The sequence below is a fragment of the Cheilinus undulatus genome, linkage group 19 (assembly GCF_018320785.1).
Source record: "Cheilinus undulatus linkage group 19, ASM1832078v1, whole genome shotgun sequence".
NCBI classification, from domain to species: Eukaryota; Metazoa; Chordata; class Actinopteri; order Labriformes; family Labridae; genus Cheilinus; species Cheilinus undulatus.
Window position 1 is genome coordinate 23,867,459 of NC_054883.1, and position 16,769 is coordinate 23,884,227.

General features: G+C 41.6%; 1 protein-coding gene across 3 annotated transcripts in view; it reads right to left on the reverse strand.

The window, feature by feature from the left end:
* mpp7a (membrane palmitoylated protein 7a) overlaps positions 1-16,769 on the reverse strand; it is a 242,472-nt gene that overhangs the window by 86,380 nt on the left and 139,323 nt on the right. For all 3 annotated transcript variants that reach the window (XM_041814353.1, XM_041814354.1, XM_041814355.1), the window contains one exon: positions 10,961-11,092. In XM_041814353.1, coding sequence (XP_041670287.1) covers positions 10,961-11,092 — 132 coding nt within the window. The remainder of the gene's footprint in view (positions 1-10,960; positions 11,093-16,769) is intronic.

A 16,769-nucleotide genomic window follows, 5' to 3' on the forward strand; every position in this document is an offset into this window, starting at 1 on the left:
ACCTTTCTGTGGGTGTTCAGAATCCTCTGTTGCTGCTTTACACATTTCAGTGTGTCTGAATTACATTTTCAAGAATTCTTAGGGATGATGCTGTACACTGTGACCAAAAAATGTATTTTAAAAAGATTTTTTAACACTACTTTTTGCACGGAGGAAAGTTTGTGCAGATGTCTCTCCCCTTAAACTTTTCCACCTCCTGACAGGGAATCTTTGCCCAATCCTCAGCCAGATGAGATGTCATCCATCTCGCATGCACTGGATGATCCAGTGCATGCTGGATCTATATCAAAGAAACGCAGGAAAAGAGGGAGTCCAGGATGCATGTTTGAGCCTGTTTACACCTGATAACATGTGGTTCCAGTGATCTGATCACAAGCGGGCAGCATTTGAGTAAGAGTGTTTAAACTTTGCACTAGAACAGGAGGCAGGCAGAAACACCCTAACCCTGGCTGAAATCTTCCATCTCTCCCTGACCTGTGCACTGTCAGCACTCTAAAGTGTGTAGGTAAAATTGCAGCTGACCCCTCTCGCCCCCGACAACGGACTTTTTGAGACCATCTTTTCTGGCAGGAGGCTGAGGTCCATCAGGACCCTCTGCTGTCAGCCTCATGCACAGTACTCTGGCCCTCAACGTACAAGAGGGCAGACCGGATCAATCAGCATGATTTGAGGAGAGCGTGGCAGTCACTGTGGGTTAGGTTTAGCTGTACGGGAAGCTGGTAGCAATCAGCATGGATGTGGCTACAGTATTTGACACCTCTGACCTAGACCACTGGCATACTAATGGTCAACAGAGGCAATATTGGTAGCTCTGGCTCAGGTCACTTTAAGAACTGAAGAAGCCTTTGGAAAAGAGGTGAAATGGCTTTAACGACCTTGACCAAGTCCAGTTGTCCCTTTTGAAACAAGCTTTGGACTCTACAGTGTTCCTGAGTGGGCAGGATTTCTCCTATGTGGTAGCAGTGGAACATGTACAAGGTGAGAGCTGAGAACAACAAACCCAGAGGAAGTTTGACTTTATGAGGTCAGAAATCTACAAAGGTCCATTTGATTTTGCTATATTAATACTGAGAATGCTGCATAACACTACAAAGGCTTTAGCGGATGATATTCTTTAATCAAGTCTTTAAGGCCTTAAAGCTCCTGGCTGGGGAACAAAAGTTGTGTAACACCGGTGCATTCAGGCTTGGTCCAATTTATCTAATGGCTGGTGATTAGTCAGTCTGAACTCGAGCCCTTTTTACCAGTATATCAGTGACAAACTCAGCCCTGAAGTGACCCCTTTAACTCTCCACTTTAGACCCCAGTTGAAGTTTTCTGAAACCTGACCCAAACTGCACATTCTTCCAATAAAAAAGACACGGCTGAGCTGATGTTTCTGTATGCACACACATGTTTGTGCTGCTCCCTGATTATTTCATTGTCCCCATACTTGAGAAAATAAATCAGCCGAGCTGAGAGAGCAGCAGGAGAGTGGGCAAAAAGTTCAACAAGGGAGGAGAGGAAAAGGAGAGGTAGTTAGTCCTGAAAGATCGAGTTTTTATAGTTTAACTAAAAAGTGGTATTAAGTAACACTTTGAGAAATTATAGCAATTAACCTGAGCTACTGAACACAGTCTACTCTACTAATCACAATTAACTTAATGGATGCGTCACAGGGAAAGAAGCCTGCATGCTAACAGCGGCCTATCCATTCAGAATGAGAGAGGAGAACGAGAAAATAAAGGAGAGCAACGTAAAGAGAGACGAAAAGGAAATTAGATCTTGTTCAGCCAGGTTGCTATGATGTCAAGTTTAAGAATTTCAGGCTGATTATATGAAATTGCAAGTTAAAGGGCACATCCAAATCAATTTGTTGCGCCAGTGAATGAGAAGCCTGCACAATTAGATGGTTTTAAATTGCTAAGTGGACTGGCTGTGACTTCACCATGAGTGTCTGACCTGCAGGTTCTTTCCTTAATGTCAGTTTAAGTGCTCATTAGGTCAGTTTACCCTTAAAGACCTGCAGGATGCAAATTGCGAAGAGGCCAGGGTTAACCTTGAAATGATTGTAAAATAAGAGGCTCTCAAAATCTAACTAGGATAAATAGAAAGCAATCTCGCATCTTTTTGGGCCATGTTCGGTTAAATTTCATTCCAATTAATATACATTGATTCGTTTGCAAAGCAGCACACTGCATTCATTCTATAGAGCATTTATGACACTGGTTCCCAACCTGTGATACTGGACCCCTCGGGAGGGTGCCAAAGATCTTTGCGAGGCATTGTCTGCTCTGAGGCTGCCAAAATTAGATTTGTAAGCATTGACTAAAACCATGATAGAGCAGTTATTAAGTAGTTGATACAACAGTCTTTGAATAAGAAAAGCATGCATAGGCCTTTGTATTAGTGTTTCAGCCAATAATCTCACGTTGAAGTTTGTTTAAGTATTTATTATGCAACATAATATGTTTGAAGTCAGGCTCCGACTTAATCACTCCTCACAGATTTTACATACAGAATTTGAGGAGTGATAAGATAACAGCTTAAATCCCCCAGTCGGAGCCAATGGGGTGCGGGATGCTGGGGTGGAGGTGGGTTGAAGGCAAGAGCACAATGTTGATCCAGGCACAGCGATGCAGCAGAGGAAGAGAAAGGAAATCTTGCAGCTTATATAGCCCGCTAGTTTAGGAGGATTTGAGTCATGTGATTTGATTAAGATGCATGTCAGGTGTGAATGATTGTGCTTGAGATTACTGACAGAAACAACTCCCAGGCTTTGTTTCATTTTATCAGTGAAAAAATTCAAATCTGTGTCACTTTCTCCTCTCTCTTGGATCTTGGGGGTGCTCAGCTTTTCTTAGGTTCATATAGGGGGGCACCAAGGAAAAATGGTTGGGAAACACCAACTTATTAGATCAGGCACTGATGCTGGACCAGAAGGCCTGCCTCACAATCTCCGTTCCAGTCCATCCCAAAGCAGCTTGATGGGGTTGAGATCAGGTCTCTGTGCAGGCCATTCAAGTTCTTGTATCCTCACCAAACTCATCAAACCATGTCTTTATAGTCCTTTTTGTTGCACTTGGCACAGTTATGTTGGATTAGAAAAGGGCCTTCCCCAAACTGTTGCCACACAGTTGGAAGCATAGCATTGTCAAAAATATAGTATGCTGAAGAATTAAGATTGCTCTTCACTGGAGATAAAGGGTCTAGCCCAAACCCTGAAAAATAGCCCTGTATCATTATCCTGCCTAAAACAAACTTCACAGTTGGAATAATGCAATCAGGCAGGTATCGGTCTCCCCACTATCCGCCAAAACCAGACTGGACCATGGAAACCCAACCATGAAGGTACTGCTGCACAGTTTTTTTTTTTTTTTTGTGCTTACATTAATGCCAGTGGAAGTTCAGAACTCTTCAGGAACTCTATGAATCAGCAGAGCATTGACGACTTTTATGTACCATGCTTCAGTCATTGACTCCGCTTCATGTCTGAGTTGCTGTTGTTCCAAAATGCTTCCACTTTCTAATAACATCACTTACAGTTGACTGTGTAATGTCCAGAGGGGATGACATTTCACGAACTGTCTCATAGCAAAGGTGGCATCCATACCAGTATCACGCTAGAAGTCATTGAGCAACAGGTCTAAATGAAACACATGAATTCAATAATGGACAGGTATGACCAAACATTTTTGTCCATACAGTGTATTTGCATTTCTGAGTAGTTGAACAGGTATACCTAATAAAGTGATCAGTGATTGTAGATATTTTTATCCTAACACAAATTACAAGCTGGATCTTGAACAAACTATGGAATCTTTTTTTAAAGCTGGCTATGACTAAAAATGTTTGTCAACAGCCTTTTTTTCAATGACAAAAACTAGACTAACAAAAATTAATCTGTAATGACTAAGACTGACAAAAATTAAGTCTTCTATTTTCGTCAAGATGACTTAAACAAGACTAAAATGTAATGTAGTTTAGTAGTGTAGTACTGGGACATTCAAAATCTGTGATATTTCTTCACTGTGGGTAAATCTGTCTAAAAACAATGCATCTATAGCTATTCTGCCTCTCAGCTGTAGAAAGCAGAGACCCCAGGTTAGCAGAGTGCATAGAACACACCACCATGATTTGGTACCAGATTTAGGCAAGAAAATAAATGCTTGGACTAAAAGTAAAGACTAAAATGTGAGGACTTTTTATGGACTGAAAATAGATTAAACTAAAAAGGATAGAAATGACTGAAATGTCACTAAAAAAAAAGTCATTTAATCTAAAGACTAAGACTGAGACTAAAAATAAAAATAGCAGCCAAAATTAACACTGAGAAAAAGACAACTATAAATGATGTTTGATGTCAGAGGCCAAAACAATAAAAATACATAAAAGATCTTCAGTTTAAAGAGTTATGTTTTCACAGGTTTCATGACATTCTGTTGCAAATCTTGTATATTTACAACTGGCTTAGTGTGAAAGGTTGAGGTGAGGAAAAATGATGAATAACGGAGCATAAACTTGGTGTGAAAAGGCCTTTAGCTACAGTGCAGTATAAAAAGCAGCCGCTCTAGAAGTCTCACTGTCTCTGTTAGATTTGTATCACTGGAGGATTCACTCAGGAATGAAGCATTAAAGTCCTTCTCCCTTGGGATGAATAAATTCATCTGTGCTGATCAAATAAGAGTCCAAGGTTGTGACAGAAGAAACATGGTTTCAAGTAGTAAAATGAAGATGCAAGCCTTTCTGTGAGGTTTCTCTTGTTTAAATCTACAAAGGTCATTCAAGTTCTTAGTAACCACAGAAAAAAAATCAAGGTCATTACACACTTCTGTCATTTAGAACTCTGCAGACCAGTGAAGTTGTAGATTACATAGTTGACATACTCCCATGTTTTTCTCTTCCAATGGCGGTATAATTATGGTTGGGAAGAGTTATATTTTCAGATTGTGGGGTTGCCATTCAAGCCTTCTCTCTTCAGCAGAGAGAGCAGGTATATTCAGGGACTGTGGATGGTTTAGATAAGGAAAATTAAAACACAGAGATTTAACAACAAAAGACTGCAATGGACTTTCAGCCAAAGTTACTCTGAGGTTACGCCATGGAAATCAAAAGTGGAAGTGGACAGTTGTTCCAAATTTTAAAATATTCTCTCCAACTATTTCTGTAGTATCCCTTCATGAGTATTGAGATCATGAAGATTTGGGTTGAAAATGTTCTCTCTAAATCTGTTTATCCTACACTATTCCCTATCCCAGTCAGCAGAGTTCAACTTCAGCTGTTTCAGAAATGTTTTTAGTACGTCTCAGTGACCTCTGACCTTCAGCACTCTCATAGGATCACCACTGAGACTGGCTGAAAAAATGCACTGAATTTGAATTCCTCAGGTATGTTTTTGTTAGGAATAGGACGAATGTAAAGGGGCAACCCAAGAAAACCTTTCGAAATTTAAAGATTGGTTAGAATGTCATCTGTCCAGGTCACGACAGTTGTCCTTTCATGGATAAAACACATTATATCTGAATTAAATAAATAATAGGGCTGTCAAAGGTTCAACATTTTAAATTACAATTAATCTCATATTTGCAGTTCTTAATCATAAATCAGACCTTTTGTCAAATTTTAAAATTCCACAATTTTGCAATTACTTTTGTTTGTGATTCATCTGAGGGTCACTGACTTCTTTTTTGGGTACAGACCTGCTGTTGTTTTGAAATAAAATAGGCCCTTTGGCTAGATAGAGGACTATGGTATGGCTTTAACCACTGAAAAAAATAACTTTATATGGATTGAAAAGGAAAATTAGGGAACAGGGAATGTGAAATACTTGACAGCTCAAAGTGACAGACAGCTCAGAAATTTGATGAATTTCTAATGTCTGACAAAAACTAAATTACATTTTAGCCTAGTTTTAGTCATCTTTACGAAAACTAAATGCACCTTTAGTAAGTTTCAGTCATCAAAGACCTATTTTTGTTTAGTCTTAGTCTAGTCCTTTCATGGAAAAAAAGGTAGTTGATGAACACTTTTAGTCTTAGTTGATGAAATTAACTCTGCACTCCCATCACCATCTGGTTTTAAGCTGCCATCAAACAGGACAGGAGCACACTACAATGGACCATCAGGTCTGCAGAAAGAATTATCGAGACTGACCTCCCCTCCATCCATGACTTGTACCAGTCCAGGGTCAGGAAACATGCAGGTAACATCACTGCACACCCCACACATCCCAGGCTGAAGGACATTTCATAGTAACAGGGTGTCTGAGAATAAAACTTTAGCCCTGTAAGGTAAAATATCTGGACTCATTCGGCCCTGCTGTTACTCAGATACTTTAAGTATCTGCCACATCCTTTTATACTTTTGATCATATCTTTTTCAGCATTCTTGCACCATTTGCACATCTTGCAACCACACTATCAATGCACACTGACTTGAAAAAATACCTATAAGAGCTTGCAAATACTTAAATATTTTTATATATCTTTTTTCAGTTTTGTTTATTTCTATATTTGATGTTTAAATCCTGTACATTGAGAGCAAAGCTAAGTGCACTCAGATTCCTTATTGCGTATGCCTATTGGCCAATAAATCTGATTCTAATATTAATTATTACTTTTATAAATGTCTCTGAAAAAAAAAATGTTTTCGTTTTTTTTTTTTGGCCAGTATTTAAAAGTCAATAAAGGTTTTGAAAAACAGAATATGATGTCTTGGCTTCATCTATATTGGCTCAGAGGGTCATACTAGCTTTCTATCAGTGCCCAAACACCTGTCAGGTTTGAATTAGAGTCACAGAAGATCAGGATATATGCACCCTGTGGGTGCACTGAGCAGGGAGATGGAAGTTGAATAAACCACCCGTATCAGTGAATTAAGACTTTCTCCCCATTACGACAGTGTGTATGAACCCAGTAGGTTTGATCTTGGTTTTCTCACTTCTGTGTAATTAGTTGCAGTGGAAAAGTCTGTGGTTTAGCTGTTAGATTTATGAATAACATGTGCTTTTTATGCAAGTTGGATGTTATCAGGACTTGATTTCCTGCTATAAATCCAGTTTTGAAGCCAGGAGTGAGCTTCATTAAATATACTAGAAGGAAATTAAGCAGCCATTGCAATAATATTGGTAATAGATGATATAGTGTACTTAAAGGGTAGCATTAAATTCATTTATTATAAATTAAAGGAGTATTTTTAAACCAACCTGGCACTGACCCCTTGAAGAACACAACACCCTCTCTATTTACATGCAGTGACTCTGGAACACACAAACACCACTGAGCACCCATAACCCATAAAGTGAGTAGCTACATTACTACAAAAATATATCCTCCATAATTAACACCTTCAATATTGTACAATAATACGCAATATCACACATCGTAAATGTGTGTTTCAGATGTTCTCAAGAGCCAAATCACCAAGACAAGAAAGAATCAGGTCGTGTAATGGAATAACACCAGCCAGATAATTATACAGACCGGGCCGGGTGTAAATCACATTATGGTTTCAGGGAATGCGATCCAACATCAGACTCTGGAGAGGCATGAGCAGGAAGTGCCCGCGACAATGTGTGTTGTGAGAGGGAGCGTGAATTCCTCCAAGCCACATTATTACGTTCAGCAGCTCGGCAGAACATGCAACAGGGCAGGAACCCAAAAATGGCTTAGGTGTGTTCTCCTTCCCCCCGGGGTGTGGTGAGAGGAGAGCGCCGGCCTGGAGCCAAGACGGGGGTCAGGGCGAAAACCACAAAATGAAAATAGAGGCCGCTGAGGTTGGGGCATGTCCAGCATGGATCAGGGATGGGCGTGGCCTCAGGGCACAACAAAGTGGTATGATGACAGATGGAGGTCTCTGAGAGGACATTCAGTACTGGTGTAGAGGAGTGTTTATGTTAGGGTTTCTCATTTACTTTGGAGGTCAATCAAAAGAAAAATTACATAAACGGTAAAACAATGATAACTCTGTACAAAGCTGCAGTTATAAAAGACTAGTGATGCCCTTGTATAAGTGTCAGTGATTCCACCAAGCATGATTTGTCCTGGTTTGATTTTCTTTATACCGTTTATCGTGTATTCTTATGACTTTACACTTGGACTGGTACTTTGTGCAACATGAGCGCCCCCTGTTGGGGCTTCTTCAGACTTCAGTGGTTTAGCATAAGTCTTATAGTCAGTCTGCAATAGGGTGTCCCTGTGGTTAGTTGCTTTGCAGTAAGCTCTGCTCTACTAAAATACTTTGGTGAAGTATTTTAATACATATAATACCGGTGCACCTCAAAACTTTGCATTGCCAGAAAAAAGTTATATTCTAAATTTATCACACACAAAGGGGAATGACTCAATGTTGGTTTTAATTCTGCTCAGGAAAATCAAAAAGCCTGACTGCTGACTTGACAGTTGTCCAGAGGACAATCAGTGGTACCCTTGACAAAGAGGGTAAGCCACAGAAGGTCACTGCTTAAAGGTCAGGCTGTCCTTAGAGGCTACATCAAAGCAGATTTATGGAAAGTTGACTGGGAGGGAAAAGTGTGGTAAGAAAAGGAGCACAACCAACAGGGATGAGCTCACCCTTCAGAGGATTTTCAAACAAAGCAGATTCAAGAACTTAAGGGAGCTTCAAAAGGAGTGGACTGGGGCTGGAGTCAGTGGATCAAGAGCCACCACACAGACGGGTCCAGGAGATGGACTACAGGTGTGGTTTTCTTAGTGTGGAAGTATTCCTGTACCATAGATAAGGTTCTAAGTGTCTCGCCTGGGCTAAGTGCTCAGTGCTCCAAAGTCCTGTTTCAAATGAAAAAGAATTTTGAATATCAAGGTCCCAGAGTGTGAAGGAGGACCAGAGAGGCCCAGAATCTAAGCTGCTTGAAGTCCAGTGTTTCCAGTCTCCACAGTCAGTGATGGTTTGGGGTCCATGCCATCTGCTGCTGTTGGTCCACTGGTCTTTATCAAGTCTAGAGTCCACACTGTCAGCTGTCTACCAGGAGATTTTAGAGCCTTTCATGTTTCAATCTGGTAAGAAGCTTTATGGAGATACTGAGCTCCTTCTCACCTGCCCACATTGAAGCCAAAACTGCCAGAAACTGGTTCGGTAATCATGCTGTTACTGTGCTTGATTCTGACCTGAACCCCGTAGAGAATCTTTGAGTAAAAGTCAAGAGGAAGATGAGAGACACCAGACTCAATCCAGACAGGCTGAAGGCTGCTATCAGAGCAACCTGGGCTTCCTAACACCCCAGCAGTGCCACAGATTGATGGACTCCATGAAACATCACTTACATAGATGCAGAAATTCATGTAAAAGGAGTTCAGACATCAACAACATTTCTGCGGCATTCATGAATCCCTTTTTTGATTGGTGTTTTGTAATATTGGTATAATCTGGGATAGTATGTTTTTTTTTTTTTCGTGTGCTATAAGCCGAAATCATCAAGATTTAAATTAAACAGGAAAAAATTAACTTTTTCATGATATTCTACTTTTCTTTGTAGCTGTATGGGAAAATCTCCCAAATCAGTATCAGACATTTCTGTTACGGATGCTCTGATAAGATTTCTTGCAGCTGAACACTAATCACCTATGAATGTGATCAGCTGAGACAATATTGATCACATTTCAGTTGTATAAATCACATTTGGAATTGTTCATCTGTTACAGCAAATGTTTGAGGTCAGGCTACGTCCTCATCAGTCCTTGCAAAAGTATTGAACATGCTGAGTTTGAGTAGTGATGAGATAGCATCTGTAAACCCCCGTTCATACCTTCTTTATTGATCTCTGTGGTGTAGCTGGTGCTAACAGTTATCTATTATATCTGTTTCCAAGTTTGAGCATTTATGGAGCTTATTACCTCAAAACTGGTTTTGATGCCTCTGTGTTTATTCTATGTTTGAACCAGACGTTATTATGCTGTTCCCAGAGCATAATTGTGAGAGACATAATATAACAACTGCAAAACCAAAACAAGAGCCCACTAAGTTCTGGTGAAGCTCATCCCTGATGGGCCTTATTAGCTTGTAGACCAGGGAATGGCCTGGAATGGCATCCATCACATAACACATACAGCAATTGTGTGCCACAGGGTGGAGGCAGAAGGAAAAAAGCAGGTCTAGATATCACTGACGTATAGCTGGGGCCCCAGGCAGGGACTTATGGGTGGTTGTTGATGTCTGGAGAGCACGGACAAGAAGCATGTTACAATGAGAGAGCGACACCGACCAGGACAGAAAAGGACGCCGTTCACAGACATGGAGCCAAGACTGGCTGAAAATACTCATGGCCAAGAGCTGGGTAATTGCGGACGGTTTCGGTGCGATTACAACTTCAAGGTTGTGGGTCAGATTCCCACAAGTGAAAACCTCAAAAGCATGTATGGTATTGGCCTGGCTTGTGGTGAAGCTACTGCTTTGAATCAGGCAGAAATCCAGATTCAGAAATTTGTAAACAAAGTCTAGATAGCAGAGATGTAAACCACAATTAAAGCTGCTAGGAGCATTGAGCAGGCCCTCACACATGTGAGTCAGGATGGGGAGATTATGGGTGTGGGATGAGCTGGACATCAGACACAGAATAGAAAACTCTTCTTTAGGAAACAGTCTGGATCTCTGTAGAGTCCAAATACCCATATTTTAGCAGGTATTAGTCTGTTTTCCTCCAGTTTCGATTCATTTCCGATCAAGCAGACAGCTGTTTCTCAGGCTGTTTTGCCACTCAGCCTGGCTGAGCAATCGTGTTGACTTCTCTGTTCTTGCACCAAGAGTAGAGCATTGATAAGGGGATCTTTAAGATTAAATATTAATGATGTCAATAGCTGGAACTAATTGGAACTGGCTCTCAAGTGGAAACGGTTCTTGATTCCCATCCCAATATAAAATACATTGGTAAGTCCATGGCACAATCATGTTTCTGTCTGAAGAAGCCCATATTGTTCTGGAAGGAGGTTGTATTATTTTAGCTTGAGACAACAAAGAAAAAATGACTTACCAGAGGCTCCTTATTTTTGACGAGTCTTATGATTTTCACTGAATCCTCATCGTCATCGAGGTCTTCAGGCAGTGGAGGTAGCTCTGGGTCGTAACTCTTCTGGGCGACAGTGTCATGGACCGACAAAAGGCTCTGCAGCAAGGAGAGGGATAATTGGGAGGAAAGAAACAAAAGGCACAGGTTATCAGTCAAATCATAAAGGCCTTTGCTTTACCTTGGTCTAATTAGCTAAGTAAAGAGTAGTTATACATGCTATTAAGAATCCAATCTATCTTTTCTTTGTATGAGCCGGGCAGAGAAAGTGCAGAGACTGCAGGGAGGATGGTTATGAATTGGGGTGTCTCTGTGAAGGCCTGGGTGATGGATCTAAAAGCATTCAGAGCCAGAACTTAAAGCTACATGGGTTAATTGTCATTAGACCCTTGTTCTCCCTCCATACATCTCTGTGATTAAAGGCAGCCACCCTGAACCGAAGCTTAGCTCAAAACTGAGAGAAAAGGTGGGGGTGGCAGCCTTAGATACCCATTTTATTACTTATGTTTTCCAGGGCACTCAGAGAGGCGATGTTCTGCACGATTCGGCGGTAGGCTCAAAGAAATGAAGTTCTCAGCCGCCTCAGATATTTCACACATTCACGAGCAGACATAAAAAAAAGACGAAACGCAGACAAGAATGATGCCATTGAGACATTCATTTTTCAAACTATTTAACGACTCCTTGTCCAGGACTGAGATGCAGCTGGACGCGTGCTGCTTTTTCCGTGGTTGAGGAAGGGGGAGAGAAAAGTGAGAAAAACATCTTCCAAGCCATGTGCCAGACGGACGTAGAGAGAGAGGGAGAGGGAGAGGGAGAGAGAGAGAGAGACGGAGAGAAGGATATGGTGAGAAGAGGAGCAGTGTGTTTTATGACATGGGAGCATGCTGCAGTACAGCGTTCAAGATGTTGCTAACTGGGAGCAGATGAGAGGAGGAGACACGAGTGAAGCTCTATGGAAAGGATCCACTGAGACAAGCTGACCAAACACATAAACACACTAACAGAGGTCATTTGTATACCTGTGAGCAGAGCAGCCAGGCAGTTTTAAGATACCAATACCCAGTTTAGGAGGAAAACCCCCTGATCACTAGTGCAGTAACAAGTAAAGCAAGTTTAAACTGAGCATGAGAATTTAAGGTGATTTAAGTCACTTTGAACGTGCCATGTTTATTGGTCTGGCAGGCTTTTGTGATGTTCATGCCCAATTCTGACCCTACCATTCAAATGCTGCTGCACAAATCAGGGGGTGAGGCAGGGGTGCGGTGCGTCTTAGTCCCTATGCTCTTCAGTACCTGTATGGACTGAGTAATGGGACGGGTAGTGTAGAAAACTGTGGAGCATCATTTGGTGATGTCCAGAGCTGACTTTGCTGATGATGCTGTGATCCTTGCAGAGACAGTAGATGTCCTTGTGCAGGCTCTTAAATTGCTGAATGAGGAGGCTGAAGTGTTGGGAATGCACATCTCCTTGGCCAAAGTTCACCTACCTTGAAAGCCTATTACATCGATCAGCTGGTTGCGAGGCTGAGATCAACTGCAGACTTGGACTTGCTCATTGGGCGCATGGTTGCTGAGCAAGACAATGTGGCATTCCTTGTATGTGGGCATGCAGACAAAAGTCCGAGTCTTCCTGTCCTCACTCTTGTGAGGCCTGGATGGTGACTGATGGCCAGAGGCGCAGACTGGACTCCACTGTGAATACTTCTCCTCTGCTCATATTTGGCTAACCTTGTCAAGACCATGTGTTTAATGCTGATGTGCTCAGGAGAGCAAGGATGGAAACGCCTGGGTACCTGCAGCACTGTCCTGGGCCTGATCCAGCTCAATGCATACTGGGTACCCAGGATCAGTGGGCAACCACGTGCATCATGGAGAGGGTGGCCGGGAGGATACCTGGAAAGTGGGACATGGGCCTGGTGCAGACCTGGAGGATTGCCATCAGGAGGCCAGAACAGTACAGGCAAATTGTTGAACCAGCGTATGCTCAAATACCTGACTCACACTCCTACAGCTCAGTGGACAAGTCAGAAGTCACCTAAACATTGTGTTTCAAAAAAATACACCACTTCCCTTATTCCCCTTTTCAATCCACAGCAAGTTCCTTTTTCTGTGGTAAGTTCATGTCATTATCCTCTATAAAAGCAGCTCTGTACTCAGACAGGAAGTCAATGAAAATGAATGAATGTAATAACCACAGAATTTTGTTTTCAAATGTTCATCAGCAGGAGGGATGGGGGAGGAAGGCAGCAGGAGAGGGAGGCTGAGCTTAGAGATGAAGGAGGTGTGTCCAAATTTGTTTTGTTCCATAAATCTGCTGTGACAGTCATTTAGTAAGCATTTGTTTAGGATAATTTAACATTTCCCGTTAGTATAGTGAGGGACCATTACAGCAGAGCATTCCTTATCGTTCACTTCCCACATTTCCTAACTTCTAACTTCAGTTCAAAATGTCTTTAAGTCATAATAAAACACAATCAGTGTTCCAGAAGTGCATTCTTCAGGTCTAATTTGGTGATGTTATCTTGACAATGATCATAAACGTCGCTGTAACTCAAAAACGAGACCACAAACCAAAAAGAATTCCTAGAAATAAACACACTTAATTTCATCTTTTTCTTCTTCACATTTTTCCTCAATTAAATTTTATTTTTATTGGTTCTTCTCTCCAAACTTATCTCAAACAACCTTGATCCCCTCTCTTTTTCTTCTTTCTCTTCTCCATTCTTATCTTTTATGGATTTTTTTCCTGAAATGTTCCCAGCTTCATTTCTCAGAACAGACCTAACAACGTGTTTCTGGCTTTTGTTTGCAGCGTGTGTAAACACACACTTGGTGTTGTAGTGTTTGTCTGAGGATGCTGACATTCTTAAGAATTCTCTTAGAAAGCCAGAAAAGAAAACTGTTGCAGATGAGGACGATAAAGTAAAGAGAACAGGATAGAGCTCCAGGTAACAGACTGTATTTTGTGATTGTAGCACTTTGTCATGTCATGAGACAGCACACGGAGAGTTCATGGTAACCAAAGGGATGTAAAGACCTCAATTATGTTTCTAGATTTTTATCTGAACAGAGCTATCACTGCAGTATGAAAGTAGCACTGAGCTGCATGAGGTATCACAGGGCAAATATTTACACAAGGATGTTTTGAGCCATGTAGCAGCCGTCTCTCTTCCTGATTTTTCTCCCACAGGGGCGTACTAAAAATCTAATTCTAATGTGGAGTTGGATTAGATGTCCTGAAAACATCCTTTGGTGAAAGTTCGCCTCTGCAGTGACGGCAAGCTTTGCACAAAAGAAAATGATTTTTGAGCTTGAGGCTGGATGCATGCAGCGCTGTGGCTCTCTTTATGTTGTCTGACTGCCAGTCACAGCACCTGATCTGGTTTACAACAACAGGGGGGTCAGGCAGGCATCCATCAGCGTCTCAGCATGGGACACTGAGCTAGACTACAGTACTCTGCTGGGACGGTGCAGCTTAAGACCTGATGAGACTGCAGTGATGCTGAAACAAACTGGACTTTGGTTAGACACAACAGGAATCTACAATAATAATAATATTGATTTATCTTATTTCTTTCAGGGTATTAACAGCCTGGTTTTAAAATAAACAAAAGGGACAATACATGAACTCAACCAAAGAATCTCATGGCAAAAACAAGCCAAATTTGCTAAATTTGTGAGGATTTTCTGCCGTTCTTCCTTTTGAGAGTTTTATTTATAGAAATGGTCCAAATCAGCATAGTTGGGTGCAAACATGTAAAGCATAGATTTAGTCCTATCTAGATCATATTGGTTTATCTCAGTGCTCAAGCTGGAGAGTGAAAATGGAGGAGTTCAGCTAGGTAAGGCAGTGCTAGTTTATAGGGAAATGTAATGTTATACAGTCATCTCTAAAGTACTGAAACATACGAGGCACACTGTTAATCTGGAGTGGGGCAAACGGTCATAACAAACATGAAAGAACCCATCCTTTGAGCTGACATCTCTTCTTGTTCTCCTTGACTCGCTCTCTCCCTCTATGTTTCTGTCAGCAGATAGCACTTACATTTGTTAGGCTGGCGTTAAAGTCAATGTCAGCTTTGTTACACAGGAGTTGATTGACTAAGTAGTATTATATTTTTTTCAATAAATACAAGCAATAAATCGTTCCATGTTACAACATACATATTATTAGACAGAACTAATAAGCTAGGCCAAAGCAATTTAGAACAAATATCTAATTGCGACTCTTTTTGGCTCATATCGCAAATTTTATATAATTGCTATATTGAAGGGATGATCATTTTTATGGCAATCTTGTTTTAAATAAGAAAAACGTACACAAAAGTAAGGCAGGATTTTTTATTCTAAAAACACCTTGAATGTTTGCATAATATGCATAAAATATCTGCTGCTGCTGCTGCAGAATTAGGCCGGGATTTTGACACATTTCAAGTTTGAGAAATATTACAGTGATTTGCAAATTGCTGCAGTCCATACTGCGATTCAATCTATCAATTGCCCAGTCCTACTTCATACAACAGTACAAAGACACAAACCATGACACTGGAGTTGCCGGTTTGAATACGACCCGGTTCAAGTTAATGGGGCGACTTTGGAACTGAAATGGTCCTCACGGAGAAAATGGCGAGAGAGTTTTCAAGGACATTGTTGCTGCTTCACCCACACTATGAAGGACAGGCTACTGTTGGCACGGTGTTCTCTTTACAGCTGGGCATTTTGTGTTTTGGTGCAAAGATGTTTTTAAAACTTTGCGTGTGGACAGGATAATTCTGAAGACAGACAAGAAAAATCTCTGTATTCAAAAACTTCAGTTGAACCGTGTAGAGGGGAATTATTTACTCGTCTGTGATATATTGTTTACTTCTTAGTGGAGCTGGAGGGAAAAATTTTGCCAGTGATGAAATCAAAGAACTTTTTCAGATACTGAACAAAAAGTCCCAAAGTTAAGAGAACTTCCCACAGTAAAACTTCAGTCCTTCATCGCTCCTCCTCAACCTTTCCTCCACTAACCTGCCTCCTGCTGTTTCCTCTAAACTCCATCCATCATGCCCAATATCCTGACCTGTGAGTGTCCTCTCATCCATGGCACTTCCTTAAATCTGGCATTGCTCCCCAAACCGCCACATTCTCCCCCACGGCTGAGCCTAACAACCCGTAACAGAGCCACAGCTAATTCCTTGTAAAAACTTTCTAGGAAGTAGCGAAAACAGCTGTATGCTAATAGATAGCACATGGTACATGGCCTGGCTGGTGACCGCTGACATGTGAGTCTAACTACACAGGTAGAGCAGGGGTCTCTGAGTGGAGGCCTCCTTCCTGGGCAGATATGAGTCAGTGGGTCTTGTTATGCCCCGGTGTCAGTGGGTTAGCAGCCTAATCAAATCTGGACTGATATCCTTGTGTCGGCCCTGCAGCTCAAGAGGACTGAGAGAAACATGAGGGGAAGTGAAACCACCCTTGTTTTCCAGGCATCCCGTCCTTCCTTGGTTCGTGTGTTTGTGTTCATTAGGCATAATAGGGATCCTAGAAAAACAGATCACTGAGCTTGACTAAATAAACTCCATCGTACATTCCTGGTGTTGGCCTCTCATTAAAGCCCCCTGGTCCTGTCACGGGCCCACTCGTTTTTCAGTCGGCAGTGCTGGATCAGTGCGAGGTAACTGCTCTCCCCAAGGCGGGATGGATCCTGCTGAGAGTTTCGGGCGCTGCTGTAGACCAGCTGGGATCAGGCACCCACCCTCTCAAATCCTTGAACCTCAGCGTGCACCGCC